At 40.0% G+C, this 20,000-nt stretch overlaps 2 protein-coding genes across 2 annotated transcripts in view; one reads left to right on the forward strand and one right to left on the reverse strand.

The window, feature by feature from the left end:
* LOC138051903 (major facilitator superfamily domain-containing protein 6-like) overlaps positions 1-5,498 on the reverse strand; it is a 6,014-nt gene extending 516 nt beyond the window's left edge. Inside the window, exons 1-2 of the mRNA XM_068898204.1 lie at positions 4,074-5,498; positions 1-430 (exon numbers count right to left, since the gene is read on the reverse strand). The exon at positions 1-430 is cut by the window's left edge and continues 516 nt beyond it. Coding sequence (XP_068754305.1) covers positions 1-430; positions 4,074-5,496 — 1,853 coding nt within the window. The 5' untranslated portion in view covers positions 5,497-5,498. The remainder of the gene's footprint in view (positions 431-4,073) is intronic.
* A 2,231-nt stretch (positions 5,499-7,729) lies between these two features.
* LOC138051910 (uncharacterized) lies at positions 7,730-13,041 on the forward strand. The gene is given in 3 exon segments (XM_068898217.1): positions 7,730-7,918; positions 8,749-11,215; positions 11,218-13,041. Coding segments are annotated over 2 exon segments (4,173 nt in total). The 5' UTR covers positions 7,730-7,918; positions 8,749-8,772; the 3' UTR covers positions 12,948-13,041.
* Positions 13,042-20,000: the final 6,959 nt, after the last annotated feature.

Here is a 20,000-nt window from a genome sequence, read left to right on the forward strand (position 1 = left end):
CCAGAAAAGCTGTAAACCATGACTTCTGAGAAGCAGTGAATTGCTGTAATGGTGCTGAACAAGAACTGAGAACCTCCTATATCCTGTAAATGCCAAAATAGAAATGTTTGTATAAAACCTAAAGCGAGCCCACAGAACAGGATCGTCAGGATAAAGAATAAGTACTGACAGCTTATAAGCGTCTCTAGTCCATGCCATATATTATTGTCTTGAGATTTTTTATCATCAAATTCAAAAAAGGCACCGATTAAGAAGGCCACTCCCATCAAACAGGCAAAAGCGTAAAAACATGGCAGATAGTCCACGTTCAATGGATCGTTACAACTGTTGAGTTCTTCTATCGTAGAAAGGCTTGAACCGACAATAAACGCAGCAAGTCCCCAACCAAATGCACCCCATAATCGCTGCTTGCCATAGGCTTCAGGTTTGTCTAGGCAAGTAAATAATATAAAATTAAACTCTATTATTACAGTATTATACTGTGGTGTCTATTGTAGTGCATTTTAGTCAACTGGCGTATAATGCTATGATTTTGAATCTTAATTAGGAAATTCAAGTAAAATAATTCTTTTCACAAATGAGGGTTAAGCAGGGGCGGATCTAGCATTTTTTGAAAGTGGGGGCCGAACAAGAATACTAATCAGCGCGCCTCAGTAGCGCGTTCGGCGCTACTTTCTAGGGGGGTCTGGGGGCATTCCCCCCCAGAAAATTTTGAAAATTTGGGTACTCTTGCATGCAATCTGGTGCAATCTGGAAAGTAAAATATCAGGATTCCATATTGAATAAAATTATAAGTTGTGGTTATAATGATGCATGGTTTATGACTCTTCGCTCCAAAGTCACAACAGCCTCGGAAGAAACGAATGAAGTGTCTGTATACCACAAGTGCGCAGGATGATGATCTTTACGTCTGCTTTCTTAGCCATTTTCTGAATCTTTTCATGCACTGAATGCGCAAACACTGTTTTTGCATCCTTGCGTATATCTGCCAGCTGATCTTTCACCACGTTAATATGCCTGTATGCCTCAATAACATCTAATGTCGAACCCTGTAACGAACGGCTAAGTCCTACCCTGAATCCAAAGAGATGCTTGGCAGTGTAAAAGGCAGCAATGAACACAGGGTTCATGATTTGATGGAACAGCACACAAGCACGTACGTGTCACAATGATATTCTATTTCTACCTAACCAAAATATATATAATTATATATATAGACATTAAGATTTTACGTTGTTACAGTCTCTGTAAAATAGGTTGACTGTAGACAAGGAATTCTCATCCAGTCTTCTTCGTCATTTCAAAAGGATAATATTAACGCCGGTAACGTTGAAAGCTTTTTCGCACAACTTTGGTCATACTATCAGCGAAAAATCATGCTTTAGCTAAAAAAGTCAAAAGCTCCAACAGACTGCTTACAAAATTATAAAATTATTGTATATTTTGACAAAAAAATAAATCTCCGACGAACTAAAATCCGCCCCTGTCAAGCTCTCAATTAGATTTACGGACTTCTTTGAAACAGTTATCATTTCAGGAGGTGTGTGACAACTGCAGACTGCCTACAAATACTGAGCGCCGATAAACAGTACTTAAATTAAGTCTTTAAAGCACAACCATTTCCAATAGCGCTGAGAAGCAGTATTCAAGTCTGAGCACCCATTTTAAAACAGTTAGCTTTTACTGCGAGTTAATTAACAATTATTTCATGAGCGCGCGTTGGATATGAGATGGTAAATAGCCAACGAGGCGCGTAGCGCCGAGTTGGCTATAACCAGTCTCATATCCAACAACCGCGAATGGAATAATTGTTTTTTTTAACTCCTTACAAAATACGAGCGAAAAAATCGAGAAAATGCGAGCGAAATCGAAGATACTTATGAAGATGCGATGTTGTGTAATACCTGGTGGTCAGACAGATGCAGGCTCATCACAAAAACAATTCTTACCTTTTCGAGTACTTCTCAACGACCGAATTGATTTTTTTTTTGTTTTATTCAGAGAGAAATTTCGCTTGCCGGCGAAAATAATTTTAGCTTAGCAACGCTTAGCGCAATCGTTTGCCATAGAAGGTCAAACTAAGGTATATGAGCTGATAATCGAGATTGAGTAAACCAATCAGAGCACGAGAAATGCATTATCCGAGGTTGAGATTTTAATAATTACGGTTAATCTGCGGTCGGCAAGTGTCAGACACTGCGTTCTAGGCAAGGGATTGGCACGCTTTCAAAGAAAGTTTGTAAAGAAGCTGCGGTGCTGTGTCAGTGTCAGAAAAGGGTTTATCAACTGAGTTGATATGGTAAATTGACCACTGTAAAGAAATTTGAACGCTGACATTTCGAGTGTTAGCCCTTCGTATTTCTGTCTTTCACAAGTAGGACTAAGTACTTTTCATAATGAAAAAACCAGTGATATTCTTTAATAATTCCCTCGGCAATATAACTTGTACAAATATTTGTCTCTCAGATTTTCAATTCATAAAGCAGTATACGACTGGAAAGTAACTACATTATCACGAAACGTAATAATGGTATTATTTGTACTGTTACGATATTAATAAATTACAATTTATCTTAAACGAAAATTACTCATTTTGCAAAAAGGCCTGTTTACAAGTTGAATGTAAAGAAAATTTCTTTGAAATAATGGAAAGTAAGATTAGCAGCACTGCACAGGTTTAATGTTGTTCGTGAAGGAAGTCACTGGACTTCTTTCTCCAAACTTGGTCACTACTCGAGCATAATGGTTGTCGATCTCGGGAAAAATCACGTGTGCAAGTCGCGATTGGTTCTTTTTTATTGATTGACAAACTGACGCAAGGTTTTAAAACCAATCACTAAGCGCAGCAATTGCAATCGCGTAATTGCTTTCGACAGTCATTTGAAAACTGCTTTATATGAAAATCTTTACTAATTACCATCATAAAAAAATCTCACATTTCAGCTCGCCGATATTAACAACTTATGACAAGCGCCTCCAAACCGGAAGTGGCTTCGATAAAGCCCGTTTTTGTATCACTGAATACAAGTCGATGAAAGCGTGATTAGCTATGCCTTGTAATAATGAGAACCTTTCAGCTCCTGGCGTTTAAGTGGCTGCTAAAAGCGGGGTTTGGATTTTCCATTTTACGATCAATAAAAGGGGAACGAACTTAACCTTTCATGAGGATAGTAAACGATTACTTACTTATACTGAAACACAACTATTCTTGACATATCCCTTCTAATCACCACTGTTTCGTGCGGTCTTAGGGAATCAATAACATTCTTTTAGTGCCATGTCGAACCCCTCGAGTCAGGTTGAGATCGACTGAAACTCATACGATCACAGATGTCACAGGAGCTGATGAAGACCAACCACTACGCCATTCTACACAAGTTGCACAGCCAGACGGTAACTCACTCCAACGTATTTGGCTTCAGAGAACGGACGGCAGCGACCGTTTTACTTTCGACAATATGTAGGCGTATTTTAGCCTGATATCCTTCGAAGTAATGCACGGGATCTTCCCAGACGATCACTTAGGCCCGGGTCAAACGTCGTACTTCACATGGGCTGAGTTCGGCTCATGTGAAGTACGGCGTTTGACCAGGGCCTTACCTACACCTCTTAAGAATTTGCATCTAGAACACTCCCGTGCGTGCTCCTGGTAATGAGTTTTAATTTATAGACAAAAGCTTTTTTTCAAAACGTATGAGGTTTTGGTCTAATCTCGTTCTCACATATCCCACAACCAGTGTGAGACAGAGTGTCAGTGTTTTGGTCTGTCCTGGTTACCTACTTGGTCAGTTCCTCGAACTATTTGGGTGTCCCATGCAAGCTCCATAAGGTATGGTTTAATCTACATATCTGATTTGTTCTTTTTTTCTTTCTTTTTGTTAATTTTTGTGTGACATATAAAAATTGGCTTCACTTGACCAACCCATTCTCTGTCTCTAAATTAACGATTACCGTTAATTCCTAATTTGCTCTCTATTTATTTTAATTCCTAAATTTCTCTGAATTTGCTCTAAACTGAGAGCTCGGGAAAGTACTTTTAACAATCCTCGTTAATTAACAACATTAAAACTCACCCAGGTTTTGCAGTGTAGCAGTATCAGCTAAAGTGATTGCTGGAGCAGCTATTAGCGTTCCAACAGCAGTGATAAAAAAGAGGATAGTAAACAGGTGTGTCTCGTGTTGGGATTGCCAGTCGTATGACGTTTGTGTGGATTCATAGTCAGCTATAGTGTCCAATGGCCATGGGTATTCCCCAGCCATATTTAGCCAGTCAAACACTCTTTCAATCTTTTCCCTGTTTACTTGGTTGGCGAGCCCTTTAATGTCAACTTTACCCGACTGACTACTATTTAAAAATCCCAGTAACGCTGAGTCGGAAACAAAGTCTCTGTTATTTACTTTAAAACGGCGCGATTTGCCACCAGAAACTTGTTTGCTTCGGTTGATATGTTGATCGCTTTGTGAACTCAGAAAAGGAGCAATGGGTGTTGAAAACCCGTACGTTTTGTCTGTTCGACGCCGTCTTCTCTGCTTAACATTTGGAAAGATTCTTATGTTTTGCACAATCCTTGACCTGTTAAAGGCCGGGACCATTGTTGCATCAACTTTTGCGGAGAACTTCACGTTATATTTGGATCCATTCACGAGGTAGTGAGACAGATTCGCAAATAAGTGAGACAATTCCACTTGACTTAGACTCTTTGATTTGCGAAGAATAGTGTTGCGCGTCGGATTGCTTTTATTTACCTGTCCGACAATTTCAAACCAATGATCTGAATTACCTTTTCCTGTATCCACAACTGTCGGTGCTTTTTGTTTGTGTCGAGTGGTATCAGTGGAAGTTTTGGCCGGTGGAGTTTTATTCTTCAGTATTTCCAGGATCTCTTCAACAATACCTATGGTCGCGTTGTCCCTGCAAAGACTTAATTGGATCACTGGTGATACAAGTGATAAGGAATAGTTGGACACCAGCCATGCGGATAATGATACCATAAAAATAAATTTACTTTTGTTGTACGTATCAGCGATCGCTCCCCACATTGGAGTTCCAAAGAGTTGTATCAGAGGCCTGATACCCATCAATATTCCAGTCTCGTGAGCAGAAAGCCAAAGTTGCTTATAAAATACAGCGAGGTAAGGAAATAACGCCCCCACGGCCGAGAAGAAAAAGAAATAAAACATTTTGTAAATTAGAAGTCGTCGGTTGATTCCCGAAAAACACCTGCAAAGAATATGATCTTGTTCCTTGACTGGTGAAATGGGGATTTCTTCTATGTTTCTTTCATCTTCGTAGTGCATTTCATCTGACAATTGATGAGATCTGTTTGTGTCGGAGTTCAAAGTTTTACCAAGAATTAGCGCCAAGCCAAACAGCTCACTGTCGCTTTCACTTGCAAGAGTTGGGCTGCTTCTTTCGAAATGAGTTTTAGAAGCATCTTCTGGAGACCGATAATTCCGATGCTCTGCAGAGGTTGTTTTTTGCAATGCCTTGTTCATATTGCATTGACTACAAACTTGCTTTAATAAACCTTTTTGTTTTCCTTGATTTGCAGGTACCAGCTCTAAGCCACTCGTCACGCATCGATACTGACAACTTATAGTATTTCCCCAAGTATCGACCTGCATGTGATCACGTCTAGAGCTCTTACATTTTCCTTTGTAGGCTGTGGGCTTTGCCCAGGGCTACGCAGATTGTTATTTGCACATATACAGCCTTGTCATTCGCCTACACATCCGTAATCTAGTATTAAAAAAATGTCTGCTTTATATTTCTTCTATGAATACAGTATAAGGAACAAAAAAGACTTTAAACAGACCATTCAATAAAGTGAAAATCTTAAGGCTGTCTAATTGAGCCAGGTAAACTTTGAACTCTTTTTCTACGTCATGGTACAAAACACTCAGTAGAGTTATAATCAGTAAACATATGTTCAACACAAATGTTATTTGTTTTCAAATAACTAAACAAAGGCTATCCACACATGGCCTTTGCGGCCTTAAGAAAATGCATCATTGTGAACAGGTTATACACTTATGAATGGGACACAGTAAGGAAAAACAAAAGATGCCAAAATTTAGATTTCTGAACCAAACCAGGTTTAATTAGAGAGAAAACGTGATGGAAACAGCAACGACTGAAATTTGTCTAAATAACTTAGCGTGCATACGCAAAACCCCAAGAAGGCATGAATGGTGTTCGACTTTGAAGGCAGATTTCGAGAGGAGAAAGAGACCGGGTACCTGAACATGACATTACTAAACAACGAAACACTGAAACAGCGAAACGAAGCAGCAAAACACCATATATGACCCCACTATATTACATTGAATACTAACCGAAAAAGGTTGGATTTGAGATTAGATATCGTTTTAGGTCTGATTAGGCCTAATCTTAGTCCTGAATCCTAATCTTAAATTAATCTCAATGAATTAGGGGCGTTTTAGGCCTAGCCTAAAACGATACTTAATCTCAAAATCCAACCTTTATCGGTTAGTATTCAATATATGGTGGGGTCATACATGGTGTTTTGGTGTTTCTTTTCGGTGTTTCGTGGTTTAGTAATACCCCCTGAACATTAACATCCACACGATATTTGTTTCGTTACCGAAGCTAAGCAATCGTTGTCAATAAAACTCAAAGCGATATGAGTTTCCAATTCCAATGTATTACACCTATTACTATATTTTCAATCGGATTGCATTATATCAATCTCTCTAGCAGGTGACACAAATACCCTTTAACTCCAGAAGAAATTGGCACTGATCTGTTTTCTGTACCGAACACATTTGTTTTTATCTCATCTCGGAGTTCTTGCTTTCGTGTGAAAGACGGTAGTTTTGTTACAAGAAGGCAGTGAGGTTCGATTTTGTTCATTACATCTTACTTGTACGTTCCAGCTGCTTTTCCATTGTGAAAAGATCAAAAATCTGGTAACAAAAATTTGGTTTTATCAACGGAGTTGCTAATGTCAATTGACCACCGTACAGGGATTCTAAAAGCTGACGTTTCGAGCGTTAGCCCTTCGTCAGAGCGAATCCTGCCTCGCGTTATTCGCAGTTTTGGAATCGTGTTTTGCGTACACGAGTATAAATGGTTTTGGTTTCTTTGTTAATAGTTAATCTTAATTTGCATTACTTTGTTCATTTCAGCATTAGGGAAGGTTTTCTCCAAACCCTCTTGATTCACAGTCAAGGATATGACTGAAAGCACAAGTCCATAAAACCCAGAAGTGCCGATCCATCGGTTTACGGTATTATCTATTTTTAGTATGGCTACTGCTATTTTGCATTTATCGCGGGCAATCCCTTGAGTGACACCAATCAGAAGGCTTGTGGTCATCAGACTCAATCTGCTTGGGCATTATTTGGCGGGACCTGCATGTGCAAATTTAGATGAATACCGTAAGGTAAGGTCAAATAAGAGGGATCGACACTTTTGGGTTATGGACTTCTGGGAGTATTTTGATTTATCGGTGAAGCTTTATATCTGATAAATAAAAACAAAAATTATTTACAGCAACACAAAAAACGAGTTTAAAAGATATTTGTCGCTTCTTGGAAAGGTAAATAGACCAAGTTCGCAATGTAAAAGAGACGGCCTCCGCAAACCTCTTGTATAGCATTATGACCTCATGCCATTCATCATCTCTAAATCTGAGATTTCTTTCGGTGGAGGGCGTTGCTCATAATATTTTCTTTCAGACGAGCAAGAAAGGTCTGTCTTTTAGCATGAAATCGGGCCGAATTTTGTTTGCTCTAAAAGGAAGTCGAAAGCTATTTCATCGAAAAGAAAATCCTTCACCGGTAGGATTTTTCATCCGAAAGGTCGCCGTTACCAAATGAGACGTACGAAAGGGATCAAGAGGAAAAGCAGAAGGCTGTATGGGGTCGTACGTGAAAAGTGTGTGATATTTTAAAGGTCAGTCAAAGAAATTAATAATACGGAGGCATTTAAACTCCAAACTGTTGGTACAAACAGTGCCTTGAGTCTCATGGGCGATTGGTCCGACATTTACGGTACTTGTTTGTTTAAATATCCATGAAAGTCTACAATTTGTTCACCTGCTGTGTTTATCAGGTAAACAAGTATTTACAAACTCATTTGCTCTGGTGAAGCGATGAAACAGAACCTCATACAGAATGCAAACCTTAAAAAAGTAGCAAAAGTCACTCTTTAATAATACTGTTTTAGTTTATTGTGGCTTTTCTCTTTACTTGTATGTAAAGAGCTACAACACGTTTTCTCTCGTTGGCAATGTGACCTGCAGGATGAATAGGTTCAGGTTCTGTTTCACTTTTGAAACTGTTTCAATTAAAGTATTGATTAAATGTTGTTCAAGTTAGTTTTTCCAGGCATTAATCCATTTATGATTTTTAATTTGTGATCTGCTAATGCATGTTCCTCGTTCCGTGTATATGTTGACAGCAGACTTAAGCTATTAATATATTTCAATTTTTACATGAGTAATTTTAGATTACTTTTAATTCCGACTTTTCTTCGAAGAAAAGGGAATTGATAAACTCTCTCTCAACCCCTTCACGTCTTTTCTCAAGTTTGTTGCCACGCCCACACTTTGATCAGAGTCAGGGAAAATGTATATCTTGGAGCTAGACTCACGTATCAGTGATGAGTCTGAAGAAGAATACATCAATCTTGCATAGCTTCTAATACCGAAACAAAAGACCATTTTTCGAGGAAATTATAAGTACTTAAAGTTTAAGGAATTAACACACAGTTTCCCGTTTTAGAGTGTTTGCTCGGTATAAACCACTATGGTTGGAGAGCAAAGAAAACGAGGATCTGGGACAAATACCACGTCAGTGCCGAAGAATTACTGGTGGAAAAGAATTCATAACTTAAATACAGGATCAAAGCTTCAGGACGTCAGTGGTAGTTTTAATTGCGCAGAGAAATTTAGCGCATTGGTTTCTTGCCAACGTGGTTACGGCTCAGTGGCGTTCTATGCATTTTTTTCTTTGTTCATTTTGACGTTCCTTTACGTGATTTGGAAGATTGTTTGTGCCCATTCCCGCTCAGTGAGACGACCTGGATCTGGTAACTCGACAACTGTCTCAAAGTTAAACCCTACGACACATGCGCCAACTTACCACATCAGCACATTCTCCTGGTTGCAAAATGAAAGTGTCTTCGGTCACAGTGATCAAAGCACAACGAGCCCTCCTTCCTTTCACAACGAAAGTTCGCGAGAGAATTCAAATCCAGCAATCTTCAATTCTCCTGTAAACGAGAAACACAGTACAATTTCTTCAAGTAATAATATTAATCCTCCACGAACAAACCATCCTTGGCTTAAAAATCATTATCCTTCTTGGACGTCAAGTCAGATCCCGGAAAATCCTTTGTATGACTTCTATCCCAGGGTGTTTAATACTGATGAGCCATTGTTAGATAATCCAAATTATCCTCAAGAACCGTATCCTACAGTTTATAATTCGGGATTACCCGCTGTCCAATATCCTTACGTGTTTAATTACCATTCACATCCTCCAATTTTACACGATTACACTGACAGAAGGTTTAAATTTCAGAAACCGACTTCCACTCGTTTTCCTTACAACGCAAATTCCTTTGGCATGTCCAACGAACGTCAGGTAGAAATGATCCCGTATTCTACGAAAACCATACCCTTTAGGTCTCCCTATGTGTTACCAACCTACAAGAACATGCAAACAAAAGGATTCCGTGACAACGGATATCATGGAGATGACAGTCAACGAGACTCAGAGGTAGATGTAACAACGTCGCCGTCACCTCTGATTACATTTTTCAAAGACAGTACCAACAATGCTGATAACCACAGGCACCAGTCAAAAAAGAAAAGGAGGAGGCGAAAAAAGTTGGCATGGAGGCGCAGAAAAGAGAAAGGAAAGAAGGGAAATGGAGTACGACACCGTTGGAGGCAGGATTACTCTAAACATAAGGAAAAAGATAACAAAAGAAATTTAAAAAGAGCAACTTTCAACAGACACCACATCGTAAGTAATAGCGGGAAGTCCACGAAAGATTCTACGCAGAAGCATATAAACAAATCAAAGCAGGGAAAACATCATGGAACTCAATTAAGACTTACGTATGGCATTCAACGAGCGACTAGTCACCAAAGAAGGCGCATTTCAACACGAATGCATCACCATCGTGAAAAGACAAATGAGAACAAACATTACACAGCGCATGCAAAACGCAAGCAGCACATTCAACACTTGCTGCCCCAAAAACGAGCTCAAATTAATCGAAGAATTGAGCATAAACACGTTGGGCTTTATCACTTGAAGAGGTTGCATCTTAAAGTACAGCACAAATCTCTACGTGTAGGAAGTCTTAAGGGCCACAAAACGAGTCTTAAACACGTCAGAAAGACACGGTCTCGACAAATTCATCATCACCGTATTAGAAATGTACGTGTTCGCCACAAACACCACAGTGGACATCACAAGGTTCTAGACTTTAGACAGTACAGACAGTATCGAAAGCATCACTCCATACACGATGAAGTTAGAGGCAAATGGAAAGTCAGTCGACATCGAATCAGAACTTGTAAACTTATTGACCAGTTCTCTACGCGAGGAACCGTTAAAATGACAAGGACAAAAGAAAAGGGTAGATTTGTTCACACACTGTTAATGTGTGGGTTCGTTAAATTGAGAATAAGAAGATACCATCGAAGCAAGTATTCCATGCGATACGCGCAAATATGCAGGAAAAAATGGTATCTGACTAAGGGAATAATAGTTGTGGACAGGCGGACGAATAAGCAGGAAATTCCGAGATACAAAGTTCGGATTTGCAAGTTGTCTTATGTGCGTTCTCTTAAACACTTGCCGGCCAACGGCAAGGAAACAAGGGTTTGGGATATTTCTGCCATGCTTGCTCATAAAATGGAGAAACAGCATAGAAAGGAGCTCCATGAGGTCTCTGCACTTACCAAGCACGGACATCAGCACCATCATAACAATAAAAACACGAAACGGCACAAAAAAGGCAAACGAAAAAGGAACGGTAAATTGCTTTCGAGAACATTTCATCAGGTTATGAAAAGAAAAAGACGAAAAAAATTGTCTAAGTCCAAATCCCATAAATTCAACCTCACGATCCATAAAGTGAGGAGAAGTAAATTAAAAGGACTGCAAAAGAAAAGAAAGAACCACTATGGAGCAAAGGAAAAGAAATATGAAAGGAAAATGAAAAGGAAAAGCAAAGGAAAGGAAAGACTGATGTGAAGCCATCAGATGAAAAATTCTACAGAAATCTGTTGAAAGTACTGAAGCTTGCTAAGGTTTATGACATGAAAAAATTTAACAGGACTCAGAGCCAGGTTTTTGACTCGCTGGAGGCCGTTCTTACAAAGAGCCAGATAAGGAAGAAGCACTCTAAACAAAGTAAAAAGAAAACTGAAATGGATCTAAGGATGAACAAGACCAGAAAACACCCTTCAAAAAGGATAATGGCACCAAAGGATAAAAAGAAAACGAATGTAAAAAGAGAAGATAATATTCAGGCGTTGCTCGCAAAACTTCTTCCCGCAGTACTAAGGAGCATGCAAAATGTCACCAAAGCTGGAAACAGCATGGCAACGACGAAGGCAATGACGAAACCAACACTCAAAGTGACATCGAAGACCACAAGGTCAACAATGAAAACTACATTCACCTCTCAGACGCCATCAACGGCTAAGCGAAAGAGCAATAATTATAACATCGAGGATATTTTGAAAAACATCCTTCCATTGATTGTTAAAAAAGATCAAAAAGCAAATGGCGATTCTTTACTAGATGCTCAGCCAAGAATTAAGCCAGAACATTATACAGTACCATCAAAGCACACAACTCCAAGAGTAACCACAAATGACCTTGGGTTAACGAATCTTTTGTCAAGGTTAGACATGGGAAATCTGATTTCAAATAATTTAAAAATCACAACTGTTGCGAAGAATAGACCCTCAACGAGGCCTTCCGTTATACACAATATTCCTAGCCGACTACCGATAACAAAGCACAAACCCTCTCCTGCTGTTCCCTCGCCGACGTCAAGACAAACTGACGCAGTCCTTCAGAGCCCACCAGACGAAACGTCAATAGAAACCCCAACGCGTTTGCCAACTTCTCCACCTGGGCTTCCGTACGACCCCATCTCAGCATCTGAGGGGAGAAGAGTATCTGCCTCTCTGAAGATACCTATGGAGCCGTCTTCGTTGGCTCAGCAGACTGGTTCTCTTTCTCAAGGGACTGGCAGTAGTGTGAGCTCTTTTTCTTCACCGGGGAATTCTGATCCCTTGTCGAGAAATATACTTTGTTTTGGTGACAGTATAACTAGTGGATTTTATAATCACGGTCACAGCTTCCACCCATATAGTCAAAGACTAAGTCAACTTCTAAATTCTGACGGACGAATTAAGTACCATTTCAAGACCAGCGGCAAAGTGCGTGAGATGGCTCATGGAAGCATGGCACGACGCTTGCCACAAGTTCTCGGGAATAGCTCACGATTTGATTGGGTGATAATTTTAGGTGGCACCAATGACGTAGCGCATGTCAAGAACTTTGGGGATGACGATTCATTCATGAACCAACTGATCAGTGTTTGGAGGCCACGAATAGTTCGTGACATTAAAGTCCTCCACGAGATCGCTCATAAGTACGGTGCTCGGACACTCCTGCTTACTATTCCGGAAACAGCTTACGAGGCCTGGCCCAATTTTAAAACACTGTGGGTCATGCGAAGGAGAATCAACGAAGATTTAAGAGATTATGCTCGAAGATCAAAAGGAAGCACTGTACTGTGTGATTTAGCGACTAAGATGCCAAGGCATTCACTTCCTCTGCAGACTCAGAATCTCCTTTGGGCTGATCATCTGCATCTCACTCCCTACGGTTACGACAAAATGGCAGACATTGTGTACCAATGTTTAAGACCCTATTTAAGAAAATAGTCCTGTTTATATTTTATTTTCATTCTGACTATTATTATTTTACATAAGGTGAAACGTTTTTTTTACCTAAAAACAGCTATTCAGAGCAGAGCTAAGACTTCACAGTGTGGTATTTTATACTTTTTTAACAACTGTTTATCGAAAACAAAATCTCCCCCTTTTCAATAAAATCTGTTGTATCTTACTTGTGTCTTGGTTTCATTTATTTCATTTAGACATTAGAAGTTGCTAATAGCAAAGGTAGGATCCGTTATTTCCAGCTTTTAACTCCTTAAGTATACACTTGCATGGAGAGCTTCCATATTGAGCGGCTCAAACGTTGAACTCAGCAAACAAGTTGATCATGTCAGTTTAGCTTTACACTTGTAAACTTTTACTGTTATGTCAGTTGTGTTTTCTATAATATTATTGGTTAGTTTGAATTTATCTGCCTATAAATAACATTTGATCTATAAAGAATCATTTTACTTCATACATACGGAGATTTACCCACTATAATCATAGTTAATAAAATTCGTACTGTTTCTAAATGAATCACTGTGAAGAAATATCGTTCGTCCAATCAGCAACACGAACGACGAAATTTCACAAGTGATGAATAACTGGCCGGACATCATTGATATGCATGAGTTATAACCTTATTAACATAATAGCACCGCGCGAAATTTAATGACTGATGGCAGAAATTTATAAGGAAATGGCGTCTTAAGTGGCCGAATTCCTCTCTTCAAGCTCAATTTCAGTAGCGTATCTGGTCACAAAGTGCCAACTTGTAAGCTGCAAAATAACGATAACATACTTTTTCAATCGAGACGTTAAAAAAGCAAAATAAACCTAGAGAAACTATAGAAAATTTGAGTTAAAATTCGAAGGATTTTTGAAACATTTGGGAATTTAAAAATGTTGTATGCGCATAGTTATAATTTCGTTTCTTGTTGATGTTGTTGTCAACTTGTAAGCTGCAAAAGACTTAACTGATTAGAGTATAATGTGAAGTGCTAAGTGTCTACCCCATATGAACCATGTGAGCTTTAGCCCTACTGATGGAATGGGGCCCACACAAGCACATCGTCATTGAAGCCTGCTTTAGCGCCGCTCCTTGAGGTCCCTTGAGACTAAGGGTGTACTTTCCAACTTACTCGTTTTTAATACGATCTCTCACGAACACTCACGAGCGCCACCCATAGTAAAAGGGATGTTAAATCATATTACATCAACTTTGTGAAAGGTTTCCTATGAAGGAATGCTCTAGGAATTTGATGTTGAAGCTGATTTCTACCTACTTACAGCGAATTAACTTAAACGACTGCTTTATATGAAAGCAATGAGAGTTATTTGCTGCGTGATCTTAAAATGATGCGCTTATCGTTTCGCGGCGTGCCATTCGTGAAAAAGGGATTTTTTTATCTAACAGTACCTGTAATAAGTTAAATCGGTTCAGATCGCACGGCGATAAAGACAGCGAAGACAGAGTTGCTCGGCACTCTGACAGCTCTGTTTACGGCGGTTAAGAGACATACCGGTTTGAATGAGATGTGGGAGTCAGGGTGGCTCAGTGGTCATCCATCGGGCCTCCTAACACTGCGAACCGGTCTTCAACTCTGGCACCCTCTTGCATGTGGCTTGAGTTTCAGTCGATCTCAACCTGACGCGAGGGCCTTTTTCCGGGTACTCTTGTTTTCCTCCCTCATCAAAATCGACTTACAGCTATTTAACATCTAGCTATGGTGCTGTACTCCGACATCAATCATGGACTGTATAGCGGCAGCCAGAGGCGCCTTCGCCGGTATGCTTTCAGCCCGATATGGTGAGTTGCTGCAAGTAGAGGGTTATTAGCACTGCCAAATTATTATTATTAGAACTGAGTCTCTTTACACCAAGTGAAAACAGCAGATATTTGCATTTTTAGGTTCAGAATAACCCAGGTGACGTAATGCTGCATGCTGCTTTTTTGCGCTGAATCATCCACTAACTACATTTCTTTGAAAGAATTTTGTCAGAAGAAAACGCGAAGAAACAAGTTGCTGATGTTAAGGTAGCAATTATTCCTTACAATTAAGGAATTATCGTTAATCGGAAAGAAAATGCGAAAACAAAAAACGTCATTTCACTTCATTATCTAGCACATGAATATCAATAAAGATTCCCCAAGGGCAAATTTTACACTACAGTTCTTTTTGGAGCTACCTTCGAATGCAGCAACTTTCTAGTTCAAAGGAATCTGTTTATTTTCTAAACGGTGCCTCTCTTTGAAGACCACGATCTCCCCGAAATAAGTGCCTCTCACGTTCACGTCTGTGCATCTTGCGTATTTGGGTGTTATCCAAATTTTAAGATACGGGTATACAGCGAAATTTTGTGGACCATGAGAAAATGTTCTGCGAAAGCAACAGCGACATGTTTCTTCAGGGCTTGTGGATTCGGGTCGCTAATCTAACGGCTCCCTTCCATCGAGGACTGTCCATGATGCTTTGTCACCAAGTTTCGTGCACGGCAGTTGGGAAACACCTTGCCAACCGGGCCCAAGGTTCAAATTTGTTACACACCGGGTTGGCAACGATATCAGTGACTGATACACTATAAAACAAAACGAATGTTAATGTTTTGTTTACGAAAAATCTTTAATGCATCAACATTTCCCTGAGCTTCGTCCGTATCTGCGTGACAGCTCAGTACTTTCCTGAGAAGGGCCTCAGTTGTACCTGCTACTGAGACTAAGCCTCGTCGCCCACCTGGTGTGTAACAGATTTTGACCTTGGGCCCGGTCGGGTTAGGGTTAGGGTTAGGGCTAGGGTTAGTTCGTGTTAGCCCACTTCGGCGATTCTCAATTCCTTTCCGTGACAGTTTGTCTGTCAGTGGAATTTCGGGTCGCTTTGAGCTTTTTGGAAGAATTTACAGCAGCTTGTGTTTCAGACTGCTTCATTGGAGTTTCCAACCTTCAAATAGTATATCGAGAGAAAACAGCGAACCCACAACCCACTGGAATAGTGCTGAAATGGCCAGAGTACGCCACAAAAACACTGATAAGTTATTGAGAAGACTAGGTATGCCATTTTTGTTCGATTTATGTTCTTTATGTTATGTACTTTATCTTTGGGCTGACGCAGTGGTGAGAGCACTCGCCTCCCACCAATGTGGCCCGGGTTTGATTCCCAGACTCGGCGTCCTATGTGGGCCATCCTCGGAGACCCAGGGGCAGATTGCGGAGGCAAGAAAGAAAACGAAGAAAAGCATAGTGGGGCGAGAAGAGCCCCTGGGGACACGTTCTTACCAGACGAGTTCCAAACAGTAGAGGTCATTCTCAATTCTGATTGGTGTAAGAAATTCTTTGTGTTTTTCTGCCCAATCAGAGGTCAGCAGGCCGTGAAATCGTTTCGTGTCTTCTTACACGGAAATCAATTGTTCGCCATACTCACCTTGCTTCGTTCGGCAAGATTTTGCTGGAGAAGAAAAGTCTCAATCCCAGCACAAAATGTATACGAAAGCGTTCGGAATATCGGCGGAGAAATACGCTGAACCTTTTGCAGGTATCGTTACAGTAACGTATTGCCAAGTGTGAGGGATTTGTTTAAAGATGTCGTCCCCGATTCACCTAAAATAGCAGTGATTAATTTTGAACTGACAATTATTTTTATTTTGCCCCCTTTTCCTGGTCGTGGTATTGGTCGAGGTATTTCTAGATTTGTTACATGAATTGCGGTGGCAGAAACTTTGCTAATCTCGAGAAATTCTTGATCGCACGGGCCACACGCAGTATGACTTTATTTCAATGCGCGCTAAATTTAACGCTTTCGAGCTCGTGTTCTCTTCACAATATTGTTGAGCCACCCGAAAGAAACAGTTGACGACTTTTGTCGATTGCGTTCTTACGTTTTTGTTAACAAACAGAGAAAGTGAAACCTTTATGGTGAATTTTTGAGAATATTTGAAGACGTTTTCGACCAAACTTTAAGTCCAGGCAGATGATGGTCTTTCTCGTGCATTGTGCGACCCTTGTCATAAAAGGGTGGAAGCAATCTGGAAAAAAAAGGTTATAGAATTCCCTTCGAAAATGTACCAATTAAGCCATTAATTCCACCATTCTCGGTAATGTCTTGTCCTGGTGAGTTAAAAAAATCACCATGAGGAAACGACCCAAACACCAAAATCAAGTTGCCACTGCTTTCCAAAATCAAGCAAAGGAACATCCGTCAAGGTAATTTGCACATTTCCAATAATTATGTATACATAAACACACTGTATGTCGATGTAGAAATACATGTTTTATTATACTGACAGTGTACTAGAAAATAAAATTTGCCATCGTTATAATGGCATATCCTTAAGTTTCAAGTTTATTGCAAATTACTTAGTTTAACTTATTACAAAAGATGCCATATCCTTATCCTTTAGGAGGCTCAGAACAGGTGTTCAGCCGAGTGTTCCGGCTTAATGCCACACTTGCCACCTGAGCCGCTCCAGAGGATAATGAATCAAAATTAGACAACCGGAAATAGAGTTTGTTAGATTTTGTCAGGTTTATGTCAAAAAAAATTCATCAAGCTTCCTTCGCTGATTTGTTTGGAAACAAGTGAAAAGCGTTATTTTGCATTCTTAAAGTGAATTTTCAAAAAATTATCGAGTGGAATTTTTTTCATCTTTCAGCTTTTTCATAAATATTTCAAATTCTACTCCAGTTTATCTCTCTTTGTCACATCATGTACTGGGTCAGAGAATTATGATATGGTTTCAAAATCTAAAAAACAAGATACTGCTCACTGAATTGGTTTTCAAGATACTTTTCAAACACCAAGTTGTAGACGATCTTTGAGCGGCACTGTACCATTACCATAGCAGCAGTTGGGACCCAGAAAACACCCTTTAAAACATTGCCTCACAATAGTATTGCACAGCTATGAAGCTGTAGCCCTTTTGTAAGGATTGGAGTAATCTCTTTCCATTGAACTATAAAGAGAGGAAAATCCTTTCAAGCTTCCTTTAATAAACTCAGAAATAATTTATCGTTTTATCTGTGACCACATTTCTGTCATTCTGTAGAGTGCTCTTTTACATCTTCAAAGATTTGTTTAAATAGATTAATGCTGCAGTGAGATTTGCATTTTGCTTGAGTATAATATTTATGCTGATTTCAAAACCCAAGCAGCTGGATACAGTTGTTCAACTGTGTCCAGGTATATACTTGTACTATGAAATCTGAAATCTACTGCCTGCAAACTGCTTGTACATTGACCTACATTTGATGGACACTTATTCCACAGGGTATTCGCAACTCCCAGCGTTGTCTTGTAGATTTGCATTTGTAAGTGAGTAATCGCATCCAATTGGAGTCTACTAAGAACCCACATGGGATTTCAAGTAAGACAAGAGTAATTTTTCCAGGAAGCAAGTATATGTCCTGCAAATAATAGCCATTCTGCGCCATAAACGTACCGAAGGGAACCACAGGTACCTCAAGCTCGATATATGAGCAGCTCTTTATTTATAAAGATTTGTATGGGGAAAATAACGATTGTTTCTGTGACCTATGAAAATGTAACGATTTAAATAAAAATCGTCTTACCTTACTTTACTTGAGTGTTTTTTCCCTCCTGTGTGGTCTTTGAGCCGATTTACGGCCATTCCTGTTAGTTTTTGAGGAACCGGTTTGCTCCCTCTATATATACTAAACAAGGTTGGGTACTCTCACGAAGCAGTCGATCCGATCCGCCGAAGGAAAACGGCCGTAAATTCTCTCCAGCAGCTCCAGTCGCCTGGAAATTCCGGGTAGAACACGGACAATAGTTAATTGATCCTTCCGTGGTCTTTGCTTGGCGTCGAATATTCACAGAGGCCGAATAAAACGTCGGCAATCTCTGAAAACTTTCCCCTTTTAGCCATCGAAAGAGGCTTTCTTCAAACTTCGCGTTACCCAACGATCACGACCCGGCCAGAGACTTCCACTCCGGGTGGGAGACAGTCCTTTGCTCTCATCAAAAATCAATACCCTCGTACCCTGCAGTTCTCAATACTCCTTGTTGTTCATCTGTGAAACTAAAGAAAGACTTTTGCTGTAGGATTTCAAGGAAGTGAATTCAAGGAAATGATTTTTGATGGGAGCAAAGGACTGTCTCCCACCAGGAGTGGACGTCTCCGGCCGGGTCGCTAAGCTAACTTTTGATCGTTGGGTAACGCGAAGTTTGAACAAAGCCTCTTTCGATGGCTAAAACGGGAAAGTTTTCAGAGATTGCTGACATTTTGTTCGGCCTGTGTGAAGATTCGACGCCAAGCAAAGACCACGGAAGGAACAATTAACTATCGTCCGTGCTCTACCCGGAATTTCCAGGCGACTGGAGCTGCTGGAGAGAATTTACGGCCGTTTTCCTTCGGCGGATCGGATCGTCTGCTTCGTGAGAGTACCCAACCTTGTTTAGTATATATAGAGGGAGCAAACTGGTTCCTCAAAAACTAACAGGAATGGCCGTAAATCGGCTCAAAGACCACGCAGGAGCGAAAAAACACTCAAGAAAAGTAAGGTAAGACGATTTTTATTTAAATCGTTACATTTTCATAGGTCACAGAAACAATCGTTATTTTCCCCATACAAATCCTTATAAATAAAGAGCTGCTCATTTCTCGAACTTGGGGTACCTGTGAGGGAACGTTACAGTATGTTGCCCAGTATCCGGACACTTCAGTTTAGAAATGTTGTAACTGTTCCTTCCTTAGTCGCAAGAGTTCTGAAATTTGGCCCAGAGACAATCTATTTAGTCTGTAATATGACGAAAAAAGATTTAAGTTTTTTACCTTCGTATCCGTCGTGAAATTAATATCTTTGCAGACCACGAATGTTGCCCAGTATCCGGACAGCGTGCCCAGTATCCGGACACTACAAGAACAACGTAATTAAACATAAATTTGGACAGGAAAGCGACTTTTAAGCCCATCTTGCTCTTTCAAAGTAGTCTGGCATCCGATTCCAAAAATATAAATCGGCTTGGGAACCTAGCATCTTGAAACAAAACATAATAAATTACTAGGGTATGGTGGGGAGAACTACACGAGCGGCTGATCAAG

Source organism: Montipora capricornis, chromosome 1, assembly GCF_036669925.1.
Source record: "Montipora capricornis isolate CH-2021 chromosome 1, ASM3666992v2, whole genome shotgun sequence".
Lineage (NCBI taxonomy): Eukaryota > Metazoa > Cnidaria > Anthozoa > Scleractinia > Acroporidae > Montipora > Montipora capricornis.